The 26,924-nt window shown below is 39.2% G+C and overlaps 1 protein-coding gene across 1 annotated transcript; it reads left to right on the top strand.

Moving 5' to 3' along the window:
- The first annotated feature begins 17,472 nt into the window (after nt 1–17,472).
- TCHHL1 (trichohyalin like 1) lies at nt 17,473–20,620 on the top strand. Its single transcript, XM_063103851.1, is given in 3 exon segments — nt 17,473–17,610; nt 18,064–20,520; nt 20,522–20,620. Coding segments are annotated over 3 exon segments (2,694 nt in total).
- The last annotated feature ends 6,304 nt before the right edge of the window (nt 20,621–26,924 follow it).

Genomic DNA, 26,924 nt, shown 5'->3' with positions numbered 1-26,924 from the left:
TTTTCTGATGGAACAGAAAAATATATATATAAATATAATTAGATGCTAGTAAGTTTGTAGTTTGGTGCAAGAAACTTTAGGGATTCTGGTTTGATGGTTTTTATTTTCTTTATGAAGTAAAGAAGCAAGATCACCTTCCAAGAGTGACAAGAGAGGGGAGGGGGTCAAATAACCAAAGAGAGTAGAGATGGTTTAAAGTAACTGTTGTAGAACACAGAATAGAAAACTAACCATGGAAGCTGTATGATCACCAAAAATTGCTGAACTTCCAGTTGAAGTTAGAGATCATGAATTTATTATGGCACCAATGTGTTCAGCTGTGAGATTCTCTCCAGCCATGCTCAGTAACACAAACACAGAATACAGAGTTAGAACCAACCAGGGCTGAGGTTTTTCTAAGCAAATGCGACTGAAAGACAAACAGGAAGGGGGAACTGAGGATACCAGCAAAAAAATGGGGCTGTTGAAGTAATGGGCTTTGAAATGAAAAAATGGGCTGTGAAATCTATATTAGTTGGGGTTCTCCAGAGAAACAGAACCTATAAAAAGAACCTATTTTATGCAGAGTGTGTGTATAGAGACAGAGAGATTTATTTTACGGAATTAGCCCACCCCACTATGAAGGCTGACAAGTCCAAAATCTGCAGGGTGGGCCAGCAAGCTGGAGTCCCAGGAAAAAGTTGATGCTTCAGTTCAACTCCAAGGGCCATTTGCTGGCAGAATTTCCTCTGCTCAGGGGAATTCATTCTTTTTTATTTCCATTCAAACCTTCAACTGACTGGGTGAAGCCTTCCCACATTACGGAGGCAAACTGCTTTACTCAGAGTTCACCTATTTAAATTTTGATCCCATTCAAAAACACCCCCACAGAAACATTCAGAATAGTGTCAGACCACACATCTGGGCACAATGGCCCAGACAAGTTGACATATTAAATTAACTATCATGGAATCTAAGCAGGAGAGGAAAACAAGTCAGTACAGGCAAAGACTTTGACATGGGTATGTGAGCTGGAGGTTTCAATGAGATAGAAAATCCAGTATCTCGGGAATCAGTGAAAGGGAGAGCTCTAAAGAGAGGAGGCTGTGGACAGGGGTTGTAAAAACTGAATTTATTGTCCCAGTTTCCAGGCAGCCTTTCCAGAATCTCTGGACAGGTTGACTGGGGAAGGGCTTTCCCAGACAAAACCAGCTTGCAAAGACTGGAATAAGTACCTGCCTCTTCAGATGTGCAGACACCACCACACAGTCACAAGGATCAAGAACAATCAGGGAAACATGACATCAGCAAAGGGACAAAAATAAAGCAACTATAAAAAATGGAGATGTGTGAACTGCCTGACAAAGAATTCAAAATAACTATTCTAAGGAAGCTCACTGAACTTTTAAAAGATATAGAGAAACAATTCAATGAAATGAGGAAAATAAGAAATGACCAAAACAAGACACTTATCAGAGAGACTGAAACTATGAATTTATTATTCCCAAAGTGGGGATGGTTCCAAGTAATAAGTTCCAGGGTAGCATGTAATAAAATAATACTTCTTTATAAAATAGTTACACTGACTTTTTTCCTCCTACTATTGTTCCTAGAAGTCTAAAAAACTAATTGGTCCACCACAGTAGAGTGGAAAAGAACCCTCATGAATGAGATTAGTGCCCTCATGATGGAGACCCCAGAGAGCTCTCACCACCCTTGTGCCACATGAGAATATGGGGAGAAGATGGCTATCTATGAACCAGAAAGCAGGCCCTCACCAGAACCCAACCATACTGGCACCCTGATCTCAAACTTCCAGCCTCCAGAATTGTGAGAAATAAATTTCTGTTGGTTTATAAGCCACCCAGTCTATGGTACTTTGTTATAGCAGCCTGAGCTGATTAAGACAGGACTGTAGCTATTAGCAGGGAGATAGCAAAGTATAGCAGAAAAAACTCAGATTTTGGAGTCATGAAACCCCAGGTATACAGCCTCACACTCTAACATTAGTCAATTTACATAATCTCTTTAAGATTTAGTTTCCTTATAATAATCCCTACCTTTTAGGATTATGAAGGGTAAAAATAATATGTGCAAAATATAAAGTGAGTGAGTTTCAAGATGGCGGCGGCTGCGGCGGCTGGCGCGGAGTAGCTGAGGTGGAAAAGGTGGCCACTGGGCCTCAGGCAGCCGGGAAACTTGTGGACCTTCCTCTGGCCATCTCTTAAGGGAGGACGGCTGCTGCTGGCCGGTCGTGGGGGCTCAACGCCACTTTGCCCCCGGCAGGAGAGGCTGCCTCATTTACAGGCAACAGAGTGGGGAGACGTGCGGCCAGGGAGGCGGAGACTCGACAGAAACCACACACCCGGTGGGGTCGCCACTGCACGATCTAACAGCCTGGGCCAGAGCACACGGAACAGGGAGAAGTCCGGTACAGAAAGTGAAAGCTCAACAGAGATCACACACCCTGTGGTACGTGATCCACCAGCCCAGCAGAGTACAAGCTGACCAGAAAGGTGGATCCCCGGAGAAGCCCAAGACCCGAGGCAACCACACACACAAGACACTAGAGGCCAACTGAGCAGTCACGGCGGGAGCCATACCAAATTGGCAACCACAGCAACATCCTAGTTAGTCATTAGTCTCAAACCGGTGGACTGTGAAACCCCCTGCCACAATGAATAAACACCCAAAAAAAGACACCAGAAATACAAAAAATCAAGAAAGTACACCACCAAAAGTTAATAAATCTCATACTCTAGATCCTATAGAACAAGAAGCCCTTGAAATAACTGACAAGGAATTTCGAGTGATAATTCTAAGGAAACTGAATGAGATACAAGAAAACTCAGCTAGACATCATGATGAAATGAGGAAAAGTATACAGGATCTGAAAGAGGAAATATACAAGGAAATCAATGTCCTGAAAAAAAATGTAGCAGAACTTGCTGAACTGAAGAAGTTATTCAGCGAAATAAAAAACACAACGGAGAGTTTAACCAGCAGGCTTGTCGAAGTTGAAGAGAGAACCTCTGAACTTGAAGATGGGCTGTTTGAAATAACACAAGCAGACAAAAAGAAAGAAAAAAGAATCAAGGACATGGAAGAAAATCTGAGAGAGATATCAGACAACCTCAAGCGCTCAAATATCCGAGTCATGGGTATTCCAGAAGGGGAGGAAAATGGAGATTCCATTGAAAACATATTCAACAAAATAGTGGCAGAAAACTTCCCAGGTATAGGAAAAATCACAGATCTTCAGATCCAGGAAGCTCAATGATCTCCAAACGTATTCAACCCAAAAAGGCCTTCTCCAAGACATGTCATAGTCAAATTGGCAAAACTCAGAGACAAAGAGAGAATCTTAAAAGCTGCAAGAGAGAAGCATCAAATCACCTATAAGGGAGCCCCAATCAGGTTAACATCAGACTTTTCATCACAAACCCTAAAAGCTAGAAAGGAATGGGATGATATTTTCAAAATACTAAAAGACAAAGATTGCCAGCCAAGAATACTCTACCCTGCAAGGCTATCCTTCCGAAATGAGGGGCAAATAGTATATTTCTCAGACAAACAAAAACTGCGGGAGTTCACTACCACAAGACCACCCTTACAAGAAATCCTCAAGGGAGTACTGGGTTTGGTTCCTGAAAAATAACTACCACTGCCATAAAAACCTAAGAAAAATCTAAACCCGCTAGTACAATAAAAATGGCATTCATGAAGAGAAAACAAGCTAACAAAAACACTATCTACAACCTAAGGAACCAACAAACAAAGAAACCAAACAGTAAATCAGAAAGCAAGGAACAAAAGACACCTAAGACAACCAAACAACCAATAAAATGCTAGGAATAAATCAACAGCTTTCAATAACAACTCAATGTTAAAGGCTTAAATTCCCCAATTAAAAGACACAGACTGGCTGACTGGATCAAAAAGCAGGACCCAACTATATGCTGCCTACAAGAGACCCACCTCACCCATAAAGATTCACACAGACTAAGAGTGAAAGGATGGAAAAAGATTTACCATGCAAACAGAAAAGAAAAACGAGCTGGAGTGGCTATTCTTATATCTGACAAAATAGACTTTAAACTCAAAACCATTAAAAGAGACAATGAGGGACACTACTTAATGATAAAAGGACTGATCCATCAAGAAGACATAACAATCATAAATATGTACGCACCCAATGTTGGAGCAGCCAGATTTATAAAACAAACTCTATTAGACCTAAAGAAGGAAATAGACACTAATACCATAATAGCAGGGGACCTGAACACCCCACTGTCAATATTAGACAGATCATCTAGGCAAAGAATCAGTAGAGAAACACAAGATCTAAACAAGACTCTAGACCAATTGGAATTGGCAGATATCTACAGAACATTCCACCCAACAACCTCAGAATATTCATTCTTCTCATCAGCACATGGATCATTCTCCAGGATAGATCACATATTAGGTCACAAATCAAGTCTCAATAAATTCAAAAAAATTGGAATTATCCCATGTATCTTCTCAGACCACAATGGATTAAAACTAGAAATTAATAACAAACAAAACTCTGGAAACTATACAAACACATGGAAATTAAACAGCATTCTACTTAATGACATATGGGTCCAAGAAGAAATCAAGCAGGAAATCAAAAAGTTTATTGAAACTAATGAAAACAATGATACATCATACCAAAACCTGTGGGATACTGCAAAAGCAGTATTGAGGGGAAAATTTATTGCATTAAATGCTCACTTCAGAAGAATGGAAAGATGGCAAGTGAACAACCTAACACTTCACCTTAAAGAACTAGAAAAACAAGAACAATCCAATCCTAAAGTTAGCAGATGGAAAGAAATCATTAAGATCAGAGCAGAACTGAATGAAATTGAAAACCAAAAAACAATTCAAAAGATCAACGAATCAAAAAGTTGGTTTTTTGAAAAGATAAATAAAATTGACAAACCATTAGCATGGCTAACAAAAAAAAGAAGAGAGAAGACACAAATAACAAAAATTAGAAATGAAAAAGGCGATATTACAACTGATTCATCTGAAATACAAGGAATCATTCGAGACTACTATAAACAACTATACGCCAACAAATTTGAAAATCTGGAGGAAATGGATAAATTTCTGGACACACACAAGCTCCCAAAACTGAACCGTGAAGACGTAGAAAATTTGAACAGACCAATAACAATAAAGGAGATTGAAGCTGTTATCAGAAGGCTCCCAACAAAGAAAAGCCCAGGACCAGATGGATTCACAGCAGAATTTTACCAAACATTCAAAGAGGAATTGACACCGATTCTTTACAAACTATTCCAAAAGATTGAAACGGACGCAAATCTCCCAAACTCATTCTATGAAGCAAACATCATCCTGATACCAAAACCAGGTAAAGATATAACCAAAAAAGAAAACTACAGGCCGATATCCTTGATGAATATAGATGCAAAAATCCTCACTAAAATACTAGCAAACAGAATACAGCAACACATACGAAAAATTATTCATCACGATCAAGTGGGATTCATCCCAGGGATGCAAGGTTGGTTCAACATACGCAAATCAATAAATGTGATACACCATATTAATAAACTCAAACACAAGGACCATATGATCATCTCTATAGATGCTGAAAAAGCATTTGATAAAGTTCAGCACTCATTCATGACAAAGACCCTCTATAACTTAGGTATAGAGGGAAAGTATCTCAACATAATTAAAGCCATATATGACAAACCCACTGCCAATATCATCCTGAATGGGGAAAAGCTGAAAGCTTTTCCTTTAAGAACAAGCACTAGACAAGGATGCCCACTCTCACCACTCCTATTCAACATAGTGTTGGAAGTACTAGCCAGAGCAATCAGAGAAGAGAAGGAAATAAAGGGCATCCAGATTGGAAAAGATGAAGTCAAACTGTCCCTGTTTGCAGATGACATGATCCTATAGATCGAACAGCCTAAAACCTCTACAAAAAAACTGTTGGAATTGATAAATGATTTCAGCACAGTAGCAGGATACAAAATCAACACGCAAAAATCAGTAGCATTTCTTTTCTCCAATAGTGAACATGCAGAAGGAGAAATCAAGAAAGCCTGCCCATTTACAATAGCCACCAAAAAAATAAAATACTTAGGAATTGAGTTAACCAAGGAGGTGAAAAATCTCTATAATGAGAACTACAAACCACTGCTGAGAGAAATTAGAGAGGATACAAGAAGATGGAAAGATATTCCATGCTCTTGGATTGGAAGAATCAACATAGTGAAAATGTCCATACTACCCAAAGTGATATACAAATTCAATGCAATCCCCATCAAAATTCCAAAGACATTTTTCTCAGAAATGGAAAAAACTATTCAGACATTTATATGGAACAATAAAAGACCACGAATAGCCAAAGTAATGCTGAGCAAAAAAAGTAAAGCTGGAGGCATAACACTACCTGACTTTAAGCTATACTACAAAGCTATAATAACCAAAACAGTATGGTACTGGCATAAAAACAGACACACTGACCAATGGAATAGAATAGAGAATCCAGAAATCAACCCACACACTTACTGCCATCTGATCTTTGACAAAGGCACCAAGCCTATTCACTGGGGAAGGGACTGCCTCTTCAGCAAGTGGTGCTGGGATAACTGGATATCCATATGCAGGAGAATGAAACTAGATCCATACCTCTCACCGTACACTAAAATCAACTCAAAATGGATTAAGGATTTAAATATACACCCTGAGACAATAAAACTTCTTAAAGAAAACATAGGAGAAACACTTCAGGAAATAGGACTGGGCACAGACTTCATGAATACGACCCCAAAAGCACAGGCAACCAAAGGAAAAATAAACAAATGGGATTATATCAAACTAAAAAGCTTCTGCACAGCAAAAGAAACAATTAAAAGAGTTAAAAGACAACCAACAGAGTGGGAGAAAATATTTGCAAAATATACATCTGACAAAGGATTAATATCCAGAATATATAAGGAACTCAAACAACTTTACAAGAAGAAAACAAGCAACCCAATTAAAAAATGGGCAATAGAGCTAAGTAGGCATTTCTCTAAGGAAGATATCCAAATGGCCAACAGACATATGAAAAAATGCTCAACATCACTCAGCATCCGGGAAATGCAAATCAAAACCACATTGAGATACCATCTAACCCCAGTTAGGATGGGTAAAATCCAAAAGACTCTGAACGATAAATGCTGGCGAGGCTGCGGAGAAAAAGGAACTCTCATACATTGTTGGTGGGACTGCAAAATGGTGCAGCCTCTATGGAAAATGATATGGAGGTTCCTTAAACAATTGCAAATAGATCTACCATACGACCCAGCCATCCCACTGTTGGGAATATACCCAGAGGAATGGAAATCATCAAGTCAAAGGTATACCTGTTCCCCAATGTTCATCGCAGCACTCTTTACAATAGCCAAGAGTTGGAACCAACCCAAATGCCCATCATCAGATGAGTGGATACGGAAAATGTGGTTCATCTACACAATGGAATACTACTCAGCTATAAAAACGAATGAAATACTGCCATTTGCAACAACATGGATGGACCTTGAGAGAATTATATTAAGTGAAACAAGTCAGGCACAGAAAGAGAAATACCACATGTTCTCACTTATTGGAGGGAGCTAAAAATTAATATATAAATTCACACACACACATACACACACACACACACAAACCGGGGGGGGGGAAGAAGATATAACAACCACAATTATTTGAAGTTGATACGACAAGCAAACAGAAAGGACATTGTTGGGGGGGAGGGGGGGAGGGAGAAGGGAGGGAGGTTTTGGTGATGGGGAGCAATAATCAGCTACAATGTATATCGACAAAATAAAATTTAAAAAAATAAATAAACAAAAAAGAAAAATAAAAAAATAAACAAAAAAAAATTTAAAAAATAAAAAATAAAAATATATATATAAAGTGAGCAGTCAATAAGTGAGAGAGATTACTATTGTCTAGTCCATCTGCTTCAGTTTTCATGAGAATACTAAATCTACAGAAATAAAAGACTCAACATTATAGAACTGGAGATAAAAATAAGTCCAGCTCTTTTACTTCTGGTCTCTTTCATTTTAGTACACTTTTCTCCATCTTTTTCACTTAAATATTTATTGCACACCTACTATGTTCCAAGAACTGTGCTGAGCTGGCGATGTAACAGTGATCAAGACAGACATAGTCCCAGCCTTGTCGTAGCTGTTAATTCAGCAGAATGCACTATAAGCCAAAAGTTTTTGCTAAATGTTTTTACATATGTTACTTTGTTCAATCAACACTAAAATTCTGGAATTCTGGAAAATATTGCACCCCCCACCCCCACCCTGCAATTTTCCCCATTTCCAAATAAAGAAATCAAACTCAGAATGGTTTAGAAACTTTCTAAGATTAGATCATTACTAAAGATCAGAGCCACACCCATGTAGACTTCCTCATTCATTTATTCACCAGTTATTTCATAGCCACCTAATAGGCACTGAAAGAAAATCCTGTAATATGAGCATAAATACACTGTACATGTTGATTATACAAGGGTCTCAACGCATTATTAAGTGCTTGTACAATCCATGAAAACATTTTTCCACTTTAACCCAAAATGATGCACTAGCTATAACAAACATCAACATCATTAACAAAACTGTGCTTTTAAGAAGGGATAATTGGGAGAAGCTGATGACACTTCAAAATTTGACTATGGTGTACACAAGGATTTAGTTACAAAATATTCATCACACCATGGCTCATAATAATTAAAAACTGGAAATAATTAAGATATCCAAAAAAGAGATGGTTACGTATACTATCATACATTCATATAATGGAGTGCTATGTACATATCCAAACATGTAGAAAAATGTTTAATGAACTGGAAAGTTGTTCATCATATAAAACAAAGCAAACTAGAAAATGGTATGCAGAATGGTAAGAGAATGATTTCAGTTTTGTAAAAAAAATTTTAGAGAAAACAAGGAAACATATACACAACAAAATGTAAACACTGGTAATATACAATTGATAAGTTTTGGGGGTAAGTTTTAAATCCAGGTTGTCTAATTCTAACTCAAGTAGGGTTTTTTCACTATATTTCTTCTAGAAAAGCTAATCACCATAAAGAATCTATAGTTCACAGTCGCTCCCTTCAGGTAACTAAAATGTAGTTGACAAGATAACTTTTACACACATAAAATACTTACTAAGTAAGAACAGTTGATAAATGTTCGTTTCTCTTCTATATATCCTACAATTAATATTAATAATGTCAAAATTATTGTATTAAAGTAATTTAGAAGATAAATGATGCAATGTCAAATAATACAGAAAAGCTTATGATAAAAATGAATAAACAAGTGTCCTGCCCCACATCTCTTCAACCCCAGTCCCATTGTTTAGAGAAAAACTTTTTCAATTTTTTATTTTTGTATGAATCTGGCCCCCACATCATGGGCAGGAGTGGGGACAATCAGCTTTGTATCTCATGAATATTCGTAATAAATAAATAAATAAATTTTTTAAAAAATATTTTATATTTATTCTTCTGGCAGTAACCTCTGGTAGTAAAAATTATCAATTTAAAATGATATCTCCACTCTGACAGGTGGGGATTTAAATCATTTATACTACCTCTCTTCTCCTCTCCCTTTCTCCATGTTTGATATTTTTATTGTTTTAATTTTCTGTTACTTTTCTAACTCTAAATAATATACTTATTTTGCTTTTTCCAATCAACTTTTGACAATATCACTTACACTTTTACATTTCCAACCACAGCCAAACATGCCATGCTTTTTCCATGGACAGCCTCTAACCCTTGTAAGCCAGTAAATGTCTACACTGTTATACAAAGCAAATAGGCATAGAAGTAAGATTGACTAAGAGCAAAAACTGGGTTTACCACTTACTAGTTTAACAGCCTTGGGCAAGATACCTTTCTTTTCCTCATCCTTGGTATTTAAACAAGGATAATTCTAAGTGAATATTTTGTAAACCTTTTAAAATCTGAAGTCTCTAGGAATTTCTGTTAATTCTTTGGTAAATGTATCTCCTACTTTTTTCCTATTTTATTTTTCCAAGGTTCTTATTAGTTGGAAGTAGGACCTCCCAAGTTGATTTATATATATATGTTTCGTATCTTTTCTCCCACCTTTCAAATTTCTTTCTCTTTTTGCCTTGTATTCAAAAGCTGTATTGTTCAATAAGGTAGTCACTAGCCCCATGTGGCTATTTACATTTAAATTTAAATTAATAAATATTAAATAAAATAAAAAATTTAGTTCCTTAATAACACTAGTCACATTTGAAATGCTTAATAGCCTCATATAACTAGTGGCTACTATATTGGACAGTGCAAATTTCTAAAGTTCTATTGAATAATGCTACTCTACAAGATTTTGTAAACTTTGGGGTTTTGTTTTTTTTTCAGAAGCTACTTTTAATATAAAAATACTTTTTTGTTCTCTGACTGCCTCTTTTTAGAGCATCTTGCTCTTGTCTCATTTAAGTTCTTTGTAGTACATTAACTAGAGGTTTTATTAGCTCTTTTAATTGACAAAAGTTATATATATTTATGGTGTACAATGTGATATCTATACACACACACACTGTGGACAGATTAAATTAAGCTAATTAACACATCCATCACCTCACATACTTATCTTTTTTGGTGGTGAGAACATTTAAAATCTACTCTCTTAGCAATTTTTAAATATACAATACATTATTGTTAACTGTAGTCACCATGCTGTGCAATAGATCTCCAGAAATGTTCCTCCTGTCTGACAGAAACTTTGCACTCTTTGACCAACACCTCCCCATTTCCCCTCGCACCTGGACCCTGGTAACAAGCATTTTACTATCTGTGTCCATGAGTTTGACTTTTTCAGATTCCAAATATAAGTGAAATCATTCAGTATTTGTGTTACTGTGCATGGCTTATTTCACTTAGAATAATTTCCTCCAGGTCCATTGATGTTGTCACAAACTATATATTTCCTTCTTTTTTAAGGTTGAGTAGTATTGATTTCATTGTGTATATATAACACATTTTTTTATCCACTCATCTGTTGATGGACACTAGGTTGATTCCATATCTTGACTATTGTGAGTACTGCTTCAATGAACATGGGCGTGCAGATATCTTTGACATACTGACTACATTTCCTTAGGATGTATACCCAGACTGAGTGGAATACTTGGGGTTAATATCCAAAATATATAAGGAGCTCAGTAACACAATAGAAAAAAACAAATGACCCAATTTAAAAGTGGGCAAAGATGGAGCTGAGGGCCATCCCCTCTGCCTGCAACTAGGCACACTGCTGCCATGGTGCCTGCCCAGGGTCCTGAGGCAGGAGCCAAGGGCCACCACCTCTGCCTGCAACCAGGCAAGGAGCACACCAAAAACACCACTTCCACGTGGGTGACCCACCACAGCCACCACAATAGCCACAGCTGCCCCCAAAGCAGCTAGACGCCACAGCAGTAGTGACAGCCACCATGCAGGTGGCCTGCCAGACACTCAATTGTATTGACACAAGGAGAGTCACCAGCAGAAACCAAAAAAAAAAGGAAGAGCACGTCTCCCTCCACAAAGCCCACTCCAGAGTAATAGAAGAAGTATCTGCTCTCCAACAATAATGGGGGACATGAACACTCCTCCCTCAGCATTGGACAGATCATTTAGGCAACAAATCAACAGAGAAACTGTTAATCTTTCAGAAGGAGAGAACAAATCTATGGTTATTAGAGGGAAGAGGAGGAGGGAGGGGGGATGGGGAAAGATTGGATAAGGGGCCTAAAGAATAAGTACGATTTGTAATAATGAATGCTAATAATATTGATTTGATCAACATCATTGTACACAGGTGACAGTAATCAACATAGTACCCCTTCAATAAAAATAAATAAAATGTTATATTAATGGATGAAAAAAAAATTTTAAGAAAAATAAAAATGGGCAAAGCACCTGAATACACGTATCTCTAAAAGAACACATACAAATGGCTAACAGGTATATGAAAAAATGTTCAACATCACTAATCATCAGGGAAACACAAATCAAAACCACAATGAGATATCACCTCATACCTATTAGAATGGCTATTATCAAAAAGAAAAAAAATAATAAGTGTTAGCAAGGATGTGGAGAAAAGAAGAGCCTTGTACACTGTTGGTAGGACTGTAAATTGGTACAGTCATTATGAAAAACAGTATGCAGTTTCCTCAAAAAATTTAAAATATTAATTAGAGTTCCTTAACTTCTTTTCTATTTTATGAATTATATCTATTTCCTCTGGGGTCAGTTTTTCTGTTAGTCTTGTTCTTTCTCTTTCATGCTGCTGACTTATTCATATGCCTAAATATTCCTAGCTGCCCATTTATATCAATAAAAACATTTGGGTTTCTCCTGATTTGCCTAAATAGGACCATTTTCACACTAAGTGGGAAATTTGTAGCAAGGTTAGAGAGAAGTCTGTCAATTTGCAAGTAAATGGATGTCAGGTTGCAGTCTCACCCCACAACCCTGAATGCCATAATGGAGCAGGTTTTTCTGGAACACCAATATCTATACTAGACATCTTAGCTTTCAGTCAGTCTATTAGTCCGTGAACAAATATTGACAGAACACCTACTATAGTCCAAGTACTCTTGCAAATTCTGAGGATAAAGTGGAAAATAAGGCACATGGAGTCCTGCCCTCAAGGAGCTTACATTTAGCATTTCTATGAAACTTGTTCAAATTCTTTAGGGAAGAGCTATTTGGGATTTTGCTAGGGAGATTAGTCAGTAAATGTCCAGATGTCTATGCTCTATACTCTAAAGTGGAGGAGGGAGATGGGAATGACGACTGAAACAGAGTCCCTTATAAAAATCTTCAATTATGGTTCCTGTTTACAGCCCCACTTCTCATTCACACCTGCATTTTACCTGCTAATTCTTAGTCCAGCCCTTCTCCAGGTTCTGATGGTCAGAACTGCCTTCACCTCTGCTGTGCCCTCATAACACATTCCAGGCTGTGCCTTTCTCTACTTGTTTGAGCCATTGACTTTCTACCACCCACTTTCCATTTTCCATAAATTTATTGAAATATCTCACTCAGTTATGATTCTCCTCCAGTTCTGTTCATAATTCCAGGGTATTTTTTTTTTCTTTTTGCATATCTATACTTTTATTTTAGAGTATCCCAAGAGAGACATTAAGAATACACATTTGCATCAGATGAGTGGATATGGAAAATGTGGTATATCTACACAATGGAATGCTACTCTGCTATAAAAAAGAATGAAATACTGCCATTTGCAACGATATGGATGGACCTAGAGAGAATTATATTAAGTGAAACAAGTCAGGCACAGAAAGAGAAACATCACATGTTCTCACTTATTTGTGGGAGCTAAAAATAAATAAATAAATACACAAAAGAAAAACAGGGTGGGGGAGGGAAGAAGACACAACAATTACAATTCCTTGAAGTTGATACGACAAGCGAACAGAAAGGACATTGTTGGGAGCGAGGGGGGAGGGAGGTTTCAGTAATGAGCCACAATAATCAACCACATTGTATATTGACAAAATAAAATAAAATTTGGAAGAAAAAAAAAAGAATACACATTTGCTTAGTCCATCATCACCTTGAACAAACTCCTATTAACTTTACAATATGTAAAAAAGATAATGAAAAAATAAATAGAAGCTGAAGCCCTCTTTTTTGCTTGCCAAATTTTCCAGTATTTTAATCATTTAAAATTGTTTTATTAGCCATTCTTTTCCAAAGTAGGCATGATACTGGTTTTATTTAAAGCCCCCATTCAAGACTTCAATTACAAACTTTGAAGAGTCATAGGCTCTTAAAGATTGTTCAATATTAATCAACTTCTTTTCATTGTGTGCTCCCTCCCTCTCTCTCTCCCTCCCTCCCTCTCTCTCTCCCTCCCTCCCTCTCTCTCTCCCTCTCTCTCTCCCCCTCTCTCTCTCCCTCTCTCTCTCCCCCTCCCTCCCTCTCTCTCTCCCTCTCTCTCTCCCTCCCTCTCTCTCTCCCTCCCTCTCTCTCTCTCGCTCCCTCTCTCTCTCTGCCTCCCTCCTGTGCTACCCTCACACAAAACTAGAAGGGAAAGAACATCACAGAGGAACCGATAGAAGGATCTGTTCAGAAGGAGAAGAAAGGGCAATCAGCGTCTTCTCTTTGGTAATGATAGAGTTGTTTGTGTCTTATTTTACAGCAGTCTAAATACTTTTTTTAAGCATTAGATACAGAATGATCTCTTTTCTCTTTCTGCCATCCCTCTGAGTCACTACTCACCCAAAGTATAGGTATTAATTAAACAATCTTGAGTAAGCACTAAAAAAGTAGGAGTGCCTGCAAAAGGGTTTGAGGGAGCCCATATATTGTTAAGAAACAAGGCAAAAGCCAACCTTGACTTTTTTTCTGGGGAGTGGGGGGCCGGGGAAAGCAGCTGGCCAGTCAAGGATCGAACCCTGGACCTTGGTGTTATCAGGACCATGCTCTAACCGACTAAGCTAACCCGAAAGCATGACGTTCTAAATAGAAACTATAATAAAACCATAGACATTTAAAGTTGGAAGAGCTCTGTGCCCTTCACTGTAAGCCACTCCTGTCTTATCTCTTCCAGTGGTAGGACTCCTCCTGCAACTCAGCCAATAGATAATGATTCAGCCTCCATCCGAACAGTTCTAGTGACAGAGACCCCAATGCTTAGGAGCAGCCCATATCGTTGTCAGACAACTGTACTCCTTAGAAAGTTCTCAACAAAAACTAGAGTCTGCTTTTTAGAAAGTTTCAACCATTGATTCCAGCTGTATTCTCTGGCATTACACAGAATAAGGAACTCAGGGTAATAGAAGGACTGCTATTGAGGCATTTCAATTCTGAATCCTGGCTCTGCCATTTACTAGATAGATACATGTTCACAGGTAAATTGCTCAGCGTCTAAGAGCCTTACCTTCCTTGTGTTTTAAAAGGGGATAATAACTACCTGAAAGAACCGTGAGGATTAAGATAGCCCATATAAAGCTCCTGACATATCATGTGTTCAAATAACATTAGTTTATTTCTCTTCCACACTCATGAAGATACTTCAAATATTCAAAGACAGTTGTTCTGCCTCCCCTAAGTCTTTCTTTCCAGTCCAGCCTTGAACATACGCAGTTTTCTTCAACCACTTCTCATGAGACTGGCCTGTGAGCTTCAGAGCAGGGAGACATAACTTACTCAACTCTAAATACCCCAGTGCCTGGCATAGTGTTTGAGAAATAGTTGGTATTCAGGGGATGTTAACTAATAAGAATTAAGACAACCTTCACATGACAATCCTAATTCTCAGGAGAAGGCTTCTCCCTTTTGGGGGGATGCTGAGAAATTGTTTACAAGTGTAAACTATCATCATGGATTTTTTTCCCCAACGTCCACTTTCCTTATACTTCCCTGGATTATCAGGAAACTCAGAACGAGGTTTTTGCTTAATAGCAATGCTTCCCTTAGCCTCAGTTTTCTCATATAATCTCCCCATTCTCGACACTTCATTAACTTGGACTTGGTCTTTTACACTTGTTTTCATGCATCTGTTGTGTATTTCTTACATCCTTTGAAAAAAGGAGGTAAGGCTGTTTTAAAATGTACCCTATTTTCTTTTTAAATCTCTAAGAAAACAAATGAATCTAATTGTCTTGTTAGTGACATATTCGCTACTAAGAGGACCTAGATCTAGGAGGCAATAAAAAATATTTGCCAGTTCAGTATCTCACTTTTGTGCTCAGCTTGATGATTTATTTCCACGTTTCCCTTTCCCCTAAACAGAGAGAACACAGTAATATGGATGCTCACTTCTAAGCTCCTCAGATTATAAAGATGCCTTTAAAAAACAGATATCAATTGCATTTTTAAAATAGCACATCTTTGGTAAACAAGGTTCTGCACACCCATCAAGAGATCTCTTCTTCCTAACTCTGCCTCTGGGCAAGGACAGCAGAGCATTGAAACAACTGAATCAACTGGTATCTCCACTTTTGTCACATGGCTAAATGGGGCCTTTGTTTTTAAACACATGATTGACACCCATCTCTCAGAGTTGGGTTAAATACAGGCCATGCTGTGGGCAGACAGAGGAATCAGATGACTCCTGAGGTCCCTGCCAGCCCTATGATTTCTCAAACTGTAATTGTCCTTAGATTAAAAAAGAAAAAAAAAAGCCAACACCATCTTGAAGATTCCTCAAAACTGTAACCTACAAAAGTCAGTAAGCTATAACCCGCAAAAGTCAGTAAGTAAAACAAGAAACCCCTTCCCCTTCCTTTGGATGAGTCTGAAGCCAAGAAGCTTAACTGAAGCCCCCTAAAGAAGGAAAATAAAAATAAGATAAGCTGACAGCAGAGAAGGAGGGGAGACTGGATTTGGCGGTGATGAACCAGGTCATTAGACCTGGAGGGAGTCTTCTTCCCAACTTTGCAATTAGGGACTCAATAAAAGGTTCCAGCGCCTACTGTCATCTCACAGCCCGCTGCCCCACATTCTACTTGCTCTTACTCGTGAACAAGGTAAGTCTCATAGATTATCTGCTTGAGCATACTTAAGGTCTCAGCTGCTGCTTTGTTTATATGAAATTGTGCTAGGATTTCAGAGGAAACATACTCTAAGTCAACCCCTATTAATAATACTAAACTGGGAGCTCCAGCCACCTAAATGCATTCCTTGCTTATGGAATTTCCTTGATCTTTTTCTTTTAAAAAAATATATATAAATTGTATAATATAGACATGAATACTATTTAACAAGACATGGGACTCAGATCTATAATAAAATGAAAATGTAGAGTCATTTAAATGATGAGCAATGACTGAGGGGCTGGGACTCAATTTGTTTTACCAGTGAGTTCACATGAAACCATGTCTTCTCGATAAAAACATGTTGCTTCTGCCTGCAAACATAGGGATTGATTTTCTTGGCATTGCTTCTCTTTCCTCTAGAAGCTTTACTAACTTTAAAATTATACTTTCCTAAGCAGAAGAGACTAAACTGGGCCGAGGGGGAAGGAAAGCAGGTGGACAATTTCAGATGAGGCTGGAAGGACTGGTCCCACTCTGTCAGCTCCATTTGTGCCTTTCAATGCTTATGCTTGAGTTCTTTCTTCACCCTCCTTTTGCAAGGAAGCTTTCTCTGAACACATGAGTGTTGCTATTTACTGCAGGGTGGGATAAAGTGTCTCTTCTAATACCTACCTGTGCTAGATCTAATCTCACCACAACGTCTGGTGTCAAATCAAATCACCCCTGGAGTTCAGATACATTATTTTAAGATACAGAATAGGGCAGGTGATGCAGGGGAATCTGAGGGAGGAACAGAAAGAAGGACGACCTTGGTATCCCCTTCCTGAAGGACCCATCCCAGAAACTGGGCTTTTCTTGTTCTTTCTCACAGTCTCTCCTGAGTTTGTAAAGATGCCTCGTCTCCTGAGAGATGCCTTCTGTGTAATTGAGACATTTCACAAGTATGCCAGTGAGGACAGTGACGGGGCGCTGCTGACTTTCGGGGAGCTGAGGCAACTCCTCCATGAAGAATTTGGGGACTTTCTTCAGGTGAGGTGCTCACAGAGCTGTGAAATTCTTCCCCAACTGCATAAGTGATGGTTGCCCATTTTACACTTGGCTACCAGTCTCGGCACTCACTGACTTTTGAACAACTTCTTTCAGTCTCAGTTCCCTACTCTGTGCAATTGCTTAGTCAATCCTTTAGGAAAAAGTGAGGTTTTTTAATCACTGTGACTTTTGCTTCAGCAAAGTAGACTTCTGAGAGTAGTCACAAGCCATTACGCATATACATGCAACTCAGAAGTGATGTAAATGCCCCTTCTCAGTCATAGCTCTCTATGAAAAATGGCATCCAGAACCAATGAGTTCTTACTGTTTGGGGAAATTTCACCAGTTTCTGAGGAATTAAGTCAAGAAAAGAGGATTTAGGGGACACATGCAGACACTCAAGACACTTGACCACATATGAATAAGCTGAATTCTCACTGTGTTTTTATGCAGCCACGTGTCACTCGTGCTGTGGAGAGAAACTTGAATCTTCTGGGTATTGACAGTGATGGCACCATCAGTTTTGACGAATTTGTTCTTGCAATCTTCAACTTGTTGAATCTCTGTTATCTTGATGTACAAACATTACTGAGTTCAGAACCAAGACAAGTGTCTAAACCAGAGAAGGGGAAGCCATATGGTGTGGATCTTCAGGCGACCACCAGAAATAGTCAGCAGACAGCAGGAACTCCATCAACTCAAAAACAGTTAGTGCTCCCTTCAGGAATGGCATCGTCATCTCAGCTCATCCATGGAGAGAGTGGAGCAGTTAGACACAATAAGGTGAACCGATGGGGAGATGCCGAGACTCACAACCCTCCAGAAGAAGCATCTGAGCACAAGGGCCCTAAGAACCAACACCTGGAAGGAGATAAACAGAGCCAGGAAGTGGTCCAACATGTACCAGCCACAGAAGAAAATGAGGCCCAACTTAAGATAAATAAGCCAATGGCAGGATCAGAACAGACCAGCAGTCCCACAAGGGGAGAGGGACAGGACAAGGAGATCCCCAGGAAGGGAGATAAACCAGCCACAGAACAAAGTGGCACCAAGACAAGGGATCAGTTTGGGGAAAAGGAAGGAAGCTTTGGAACCCAAAGTTCTCCACCAGAAGAAACAACACAGAGACCATCTGAAGATCAGGAAGTTGCAGCAAAAAGAGTTGTTAAGAAACATGCTAAAACACAAGAACCACCCCTGCAAGGAGAAGATGAACCCATTTCAGAGCACGCTGACCTGCCAGAACAAGCTACTGCTAGGAAACCATCTCACACTCAGAGATCAACTGATCCTGAGGATGGCAGTAGAACATCTGAGACTCAGGAACCAGGAAAGGACGCTGAGAGGATACGACCTGAGACAAAGAATTCAGATGGACCTGAGGATCACGGTACAACATCTGACACCCAAGAATCACCAGCACAAGAAAAAGAATGTGAAGCCAAAGGCTCTCCAGCCCAATGTGGTAGCACAGATGGTTCAGAAACACCTGATGTTAGAGCTGAAAGGAAAGAGGGGAGAGGCTCTGAGGCCCATGGAACAGCAGGGCAGAAAGAAAGTGAGAGAAAAATTCAGCCACCAGCCCTGGAATCCCAAACACATGATGATAGGAAGTATCAGCAACTCCAGGGATCACCAAAGGAAAAAGACACTGAAAAGGGTTCTGAGACACAATATCTAAGTTCAGAAGGTGATCAGAATCACCCTAAAACTGAAGGATCAGCAGTCTCAGGAGAAGAGGCAAGACAGGCTGAGGAAGGTAAAGCAGAAGCATTTGTGAACAGCAACAATGGCTCCGCAGCAGAAGGAACACTAGGAGCAAAAGAAAGAACACAAGAATCAGCATCACTTGAGAACCAGTCAGAAGTAGAAAGTAATGGGGTCACCAACCTAATCAAAGAGGATGATGGTCACCAGGGGGAGGGTCCTGAGTCATCAGTCACACAGAATGATGAGGGGTCTTCTGAAACTTCCAACAGCCTGGCTCCAGAGGAAGATAACAGCAGCTCAGAGACAGGTGAACTGCCTGTGCGAGGAGGTCATAATAATAACCCAGATACACAGAAACAGGGAGCACCAGGTGAGAAAAACAGAGCTTGGGAGGCAGTGGTGCGGGCAGTCCAAGGAGAGGATGTGCAGCTCACAGAGGAACAGGAACAGCCTACCAGAGGAAAACACAAGAGTCACAGCTCAGGGACCAAAGGCCCAGGTGCAGCTGCAGAGCCCAGTGGATACCTGGAGGCACAGGAGTACACAGCAGGAGGCAAAATGAGAAAGTCCCCAGGCACAGAGATCCCGGGCACCTTGGATGCAGACTTCACTGGCTACATATCCACAACACAGCTCCCTGAAAAGGGAGACAGCAAGAAAGAGCTAAGGGGCCTGAGTACCAAAGAAGAGGAAGGTGGAACATCAGAGACCCAGGATACACTGCTAAAAAGTCTGGATGAGGACAATTCAGCCTTCCCCAAGACATACCTTGAAACAGAGGAACCTGTAAAATTGGAGGAGGAGGATGAAGGTCCCCAAGAGCTGGCAAAAGAAGGTGATGACCAACAAAGTCCCACCAAGAAAGAGTACCGCTCCTCAGTCCCCCGGTCAGGCCTTGAAGAGAGGATGCAGAGATACTGAGAGCCCTATGCTGTGGAGAGGGGTGCCTTCTGTTACAGTCCACGATACGAGGACCAACAGGAGAAGATACTGCAGAAAACAAACATAATCCAAGAGGAGCATCCAAATCAATCTCAGACAGCACAGGCATCAGGTCCAGAGCTTTGCAAAGACCAATCAAGAGCATCCCTCACCAGCGAGATCTCAGGTTGTCCTGCCTTTTTCAACCACAGCCAAGCATCTCAACAGTACACCACGGAACTTCTGCCTGATGAGGATCCTGCTGATGCACAGCAAATATCAGCAAACATCAGCTCCCCAGGCCTCGGAAGATAAGCAGAGTCACCCTTAGAAAGAGGAAACAGTACCAAAATTGGAAGCAAGCATCACAAAGAAGTGAATCATTACCTTTATCAAGGAGAAGTTATGAAGAACTTCATACATCTCAACATGCCCCAGACTTTTTCCCTCTCAATCACCCTCAACACTAATGCACTCACATTCAGATGCAGCTTAATAATCCTTTAAATTCCCTTCCTAAATTCCTGCAAGAGCAAATAATAAAGTATACAGCAGTAGGAGCCACCATCAAAGAAACATCTGACCAAACAAATAAAATCAGTGAAAATCCTACCATACTATGCTACTTCCAAGTACCAAACTGGACTTTCTCATGAGACAATTTATCTCAATCTACCCATCACTGAAAATAGAAAAATCCCATCCATATCTTTAGCAGGTGCCAATTTCTTCAGTTGATTTATTGACTTTTTAAAATGTGGTTTTAGGAAGTTATGAGTCTCTGCAATTATATGTTATAATCATAAAATATTAATTCATAGATGCAAATTATTCTGCTTCATGACATTTCCTAGAGGAATTTCAATTTTATCCTAAAATTTTATCCCTCAAAATAATTTGAGATACCACCATAGCTTAATTATGATTTTCTAGCACCTGATTAAAGTAAATCTATGACTCTTTGCCCATGTCCAGGTGCAGCTGAATCTATACCATTCATTTGTTTATTCATTCAACAAACTTTTATGAAATCCCACTCCTTACACAACCCATTTATAGCTTCTGACTGAAATAAGTAATCAGAATAATTATGAGAGAGAGAGAGCGATTACAAATCCAAAGTATGCTTGATTCCATAAGAAGCTCTTGTAACCAACCATCCAGTGAGCCTACTAGCTTACCCGTATGCTTTACTAAGCACATTGAATTAACATTAATAATTAAATAACCTGATGATCAATTTCTTTTGTTTGTTCATTTTTTTCCTTCATTCTCCACCTTGCCTTGAAGACACTGACCAGAAACAAAAACAATCTTAGTTATTTATGTTTTTTCAAAAGACCATAATTAAAGGATGCTCTCAGAGCTTAGTAATGACCCAGGAAAGGAATAAAATAGCTATCATAAGGTTTTCTGAAGCCAAAAAGCAGTCCAATACCTCATCTCCCATTGTATTCTGCCTTCAAGTTTCCATATCCTTTCACTTTAACTTACACCTCTTCCAGAACCTAAAATCCAAACATATACCCTCCTCCCCCAACATTTTCAGCTCTTTTCATTCTACCTTCAAACATGAATAAATGTACTTATCTGAAAAATATTCTCTTAAATGAGTAAGAGACATGAGACAATTCACTACACACACACACACACACACACACACACACACACACACACATATGTATATATGTATATACTAGAAAATAAACTAATCGGCCCTTTTGCTTTTGTTTCTTTTTATTATTTTAATATTGATTATACATATTTTGGAGGTTCAATGTTGAGTTATGTTGATCAAATCAATATTACTAGCATATATATTGTCACAAATTGTACTTATTCTTTATGCCCCTTGTCCAACCTCTCCCCATCCCCTCTCTCCCCCTCCCCCCTCTAATTACGCTACATTTCTTCTCTCCCTCTGAAAGAATAATGGTTACTCTGTTGATTTGTTGCCTAGATGATCTCTCCAATCTGAGAGGTGTGTTCAGGTCCCCCAATAACATCATAGATCAGATGCTTCTCCTGTCACTCTGGAATGGGCTTTGTGGAGAGAGACATCCTCTTCCTTTCTTTGGTCTCTGCTGGTGACTCTCCTTGTGTCAATGCACTCCAGTGGCTGGTGGACCATCTGCATGGTGGTTGTGATGTCTAGCCACTTTCGCAGCAGCCATGGTTACCGGGGTACCTGTGGTGGGCCACCCACATGGAGGTGATGTTTTTGGCATGCTCCTTGGTGCTGGTGGTGTGCCTGGTTGTGCACTGGGGTACGGTCTCTGGCTCCATGCCTCAGGCCCACTGGCAGGCCCCAAGGCACTGGCGGTGTGCCTGGGCAGGAACAGCCTCTAAGTGGCTCCTTTTTTCAGCTGTTCTGGCTCCTTGCTCCTATGTGGGTCCATGGGAACCCTATTAGTGGTCTTGCTGTTCTCGGGGCCACCAAGGCTCTCTTCTCCCCTGCCACCTCCAAGCAACTCCATCTGAAGGGCACAGCTGTGGCTTTTGCTGGCTCTTGCTCCATGCACACAGCAGCTCCAGCCTTAAAGCAGCCATGGCACAAAATGGTCAGAGTGGTTTTTTCTTTTTCTCATCGTGGCTTCTCCCACCTTCATGCACCCTGTGGGTCTTTCCTCCTCTTCTCCTGATCTCTAGCGGCCCCAGCTTGGCTGTTGTTGCTTTTTTAGAGTTGAAAATTGGTTGATTTGTGGGAGACAGTGATGCTGGGGACTGTCTATTCTGCCATCTTGACTAGAAGCCTGGCCCTTTTGCTCTTGGCAAGTGATTTGGCAGTATGTATCTGGGTCCATAAAAATGACAAATTATAATAAATTCACAGAAGAAACTATACAGATGGACAATAAACATATGAAGTCCTCACTAGACTTCAAGGAAATACAATTACAAATAGTTTTTTCACTTAACAAATTAGTAAAAGTTTTTTGTTTGTTGGTTTGTTTGTTTTTAATAATCACACAGTGAGGTTGAAAGTGTGGGGAAACAGGAACTCTCAAATACAGCTGATAGGAGTATAAATTTGTACAATCTTCCTGGAAGGCAATTTAATAACATGCATCAAAATTGTATAATAAAATAAAATAAAAGTAAAAATAAATGCAAAAAAAACTTAAAATATTTTTCAAATAGTATTATAAGGGAATAATCAGGATGTGTATAAAGATTCATCTACAAAGATAGTCAACATATTAAAAAATAGCAAAAACCAGGAATAAGCTAACGGTCCATCATTATGGGAATGGTTAACTAAATTATGGTTACTAGATACCATGGAATGCCAAAAAACATTAGAAATTATGAGATAGAATATTATTTAGTTAAATGAGGAAGGATTCATAAGATACTAAGCTTCGAATGATCATTAAATGGTATATAAAGTATGATCCCACTTAAATATTAATGGATAAACAGAGTATGAGACCAAAATCTTAACAGTAGTTATCTCTAGTTAGAGCAACTATAAATAACATTTGCTTCCTGTTTTGAAATTTTCTTCATTTTCTAAATTTTCTACAATGAAGATATGATACATTTGCAATCAGAAAAACAAAAATTGCTATTTTTAACAAATAATTAAAAACCTGTGACTCTAATCTCAAGAAATAATCGAAAGTATACGGTCAGATTTGAACAAGATGAATTGAGACTCATCAGTGTAGAAGATGAAATAGTAACTTGGACCAAGAATGGGTTCTCCAAGGGACAAAGTCCATAAAAAGAGCCCTTGGAAAAGGCCCACAGTCTTGGGGACTGGATGAGAAGAATTCACAAAGGAGATGGGGAAAGACCAACGAAGGAAGTTTTCAGGAAGGGCAGTCATCAGTGTCAGCTGCCACAGAGAGGTCCAAAAACACGAAGTTTAGAGGTCTTTAGGCTTGTCAGATGAGGGCAATGTTACTGTCATAGGTAGAATTTTTGAAGGATGGTGACAAAAGCAAATCCTCGCTATCACCCCGAGACTGTCAACCACTCCCTAATAAGCTGGTTTGTCTTCTCAATTCCCTTTTCCCTATCACTCTCTTAATCCCTGTTCTATCAGGCTTCAAAGGCACGAACTTTGGAATCACCATTTGCCTTGTCTTTTATTCTTCATATCTAATCCACTAGGGAATCTCAATAGAGTGTTCCTTAAGTCTGTCTTCCAGGTCCATCTTTCAATCTCCACTCCCTATAAGACCTCATGGAAACTTCACCTAAAATAATATCTCTCCCTCCCCCCAACTGGATGTTGAAATCCTGCCCATCCTACGGGATCCAACGCCAATGCCACTTTATCCATTCATTAAAAAAATGATTTTGAAAACCCATGTTAGTGCCAGACACTGGGCGAGGCATTAGGGAGACAGCAGTGACCGAAACAAGTAAGTACTCTCCATCTCAAAGCTTATATTCTAATGAGGGAGGGAGAGACAGACAACAAACAAGAACCACAATAAGAAAACAAGATAAGTCCAGGCACTGAGGCCAGGTGACATGGCGGAGAGGAGGTGGGGAGCAGGTAGAAAGAGCAGGCAGAAGCGCTGCCCTAGACCCTGCTGTAGCCCTTCCCCACACCCCCAGCCACAATAGATCTTATCCTCTCCTGAACTTCATAGTCTTTACTTGTTCCTCCTTTTTAACTTTCTTCCTTGAATTGCAATTATTTGTTTGCTTGTCTCAGGTCTCCTCTCAGACTATAAACTCCTTGATGGCAAGGTTCACAAGGTACACATCTTGCTATCCTTCATTGGCATGGAGTTTAGCACTGGATGCATAGTATGGTTTCAATAAATGTTTGTTGAATAAGTAAATGAATGCCTGTGTCATTGCAACAGCCTCTTAGCTGATCCCCCTGCTTCCAGACAATTCTCCATTCAATCACTCATGAATTTTGCAAAACACTGTTTTCATCTCGTCACCTACCTCTGTTCAAGACCTCTCAGTACTACCTTATACTTTCCTATGTACCACATCAAGTCTAAACTGATAAAACTCTATAATCTAACCCTGTAATTAAAATTTACCACTAGTTTCAGTAGAAATCTTACTGAAAGCATCAGGTTGATTGTCTGATTGTCTTTTGACCCTTACCTTGATCATTTACATCATATTCTACTAAGTTTACACGGACATTGTTGGGATTCTATTCATTTATTCATTTCATTTAAACATATTTGTTAAGTACTGACTATATTCCAGGTGCTGTGGTGAACACTGAACATGCCCAAGTGAATGGAACAGTCATGGCCCCCACTCTCATGAAGGATATAGTCCTGCATAAGACAACTGGAAAGTCCTGAAAAAAAAACTAAAAAAAAAAAAGAAGTCCTTCAAAGGCAAGTTGTTAGTAGTATTATTACTTCTATCTCCACACCTCTGCTTTTGTGGTTCACCCTCCCTGAAATGCTTTTCCACTTCCTTTCCGCTTCCTCAATTATACCTGTCCTTAAAGTACTAGACTAAAGCCTACCTCCACTAGGAAGACCACACCGATCCTTTAACTATCATATCATTCATATCCTGCACCACCCAGATTAGTACTTTAATACTTACTGGCTAGTATTACTAATTGTTCTCTGAGTGGTATTGCCCCAGCTAAATAGATTCTAAGCCACTGGAGAGAAAGAATGATTCTTAGATTCTAATACCCCTAGTGTTTTTGAGCAAGTTACTTAATTTCTCTGAATTCAACATCTGCCTGTGTAAAATGCCATTATAACCCACAGGGCTGTTGTGGAAAAATAAAGTTAGTATCCAGAATATACAAAGAATTCCCATAAGTCAATGAGCAAAAGGTAACCTAATTTCCAAAAATAATATAAAAGACACAAAAGAGGACATCAAAAAAAAATCAATGAAAAAGTACTCAACTTCATTAGATATCATGTAAATGCAAATTAAACCACAGTAGAACCACTCATACCGACCAAATGTCTGAAATTAAAAAGTAATAATATCAAGTGTATGCAGTGATATAGAACAACTAGAACTCTCACACTGGTAGTAGAAGCATAAATTGATATAATAATCATTTTGGAGAACTGTAGGACATATATGTACTAAACCTGAACATATGCAAACCCAATGACTAAGTAATTCCACCCCAGGTATATAACCTAACAGAAATGCATCAAAAGCCATGTTCAAAAATACTCATAGTCACATGATTCGTAGCAGCCCAAAAGAGAAAACAACCCAAAGGTTCATTAACTGAAAACGGACAACAACAAATTGTGCTATCTTCACACCATGTACGATTACACAGCAATGAGACAAAGAATTAAAGCCGTAAGCCACAACTTAGAAGAACTTCATGAGCATGATGGTGAGCAAAATAAAACCAGACACAGAAGTCTTCATACTGAATGACTGCATTTATATAAAGTTCAAAAAGAGAAAAACTAATCTATGGTACTAGAATTAGGATAATGCTTACTACTATAGAGGAAGCCTAGGTAGAATATGGGTAAGACGGGGACTTCTGGGGCACTGGTTAATGTTCTAGCTCTTGATTTAGATGGTGATTACATGGAAGTGTGTACTTCGTGACAATTCATCAAGCTGTACACATAATATGGATATTATGCTGCAATAATAAAGTTTGTTTAAAAAAGGATAAATGGAATAATATATATGAAAGCGCCCAGCAAACTGCCTGGCACTATTAGTTAGTTCTCAATACATACATGTTT

This window comes from Cynocephalus volans, chromosome 8 (assembly GCF_027409185.1).
Source record: "Cynocephalus volans isolate mCynVol1 chromosome 8, mCynVol1.pri, whole genome shotgun sequence".
In the NCBI taxonomy this organism is placed as follows: Eukaryota; Metazoa; Chordata; class Mammalia; order Dermoptera; family Cynocephalidae; genus Cynocephalus; species Cynocephalus volans.
This window is presented reverse-complemented; position numbering and strand designations above follow the sequence as displayed.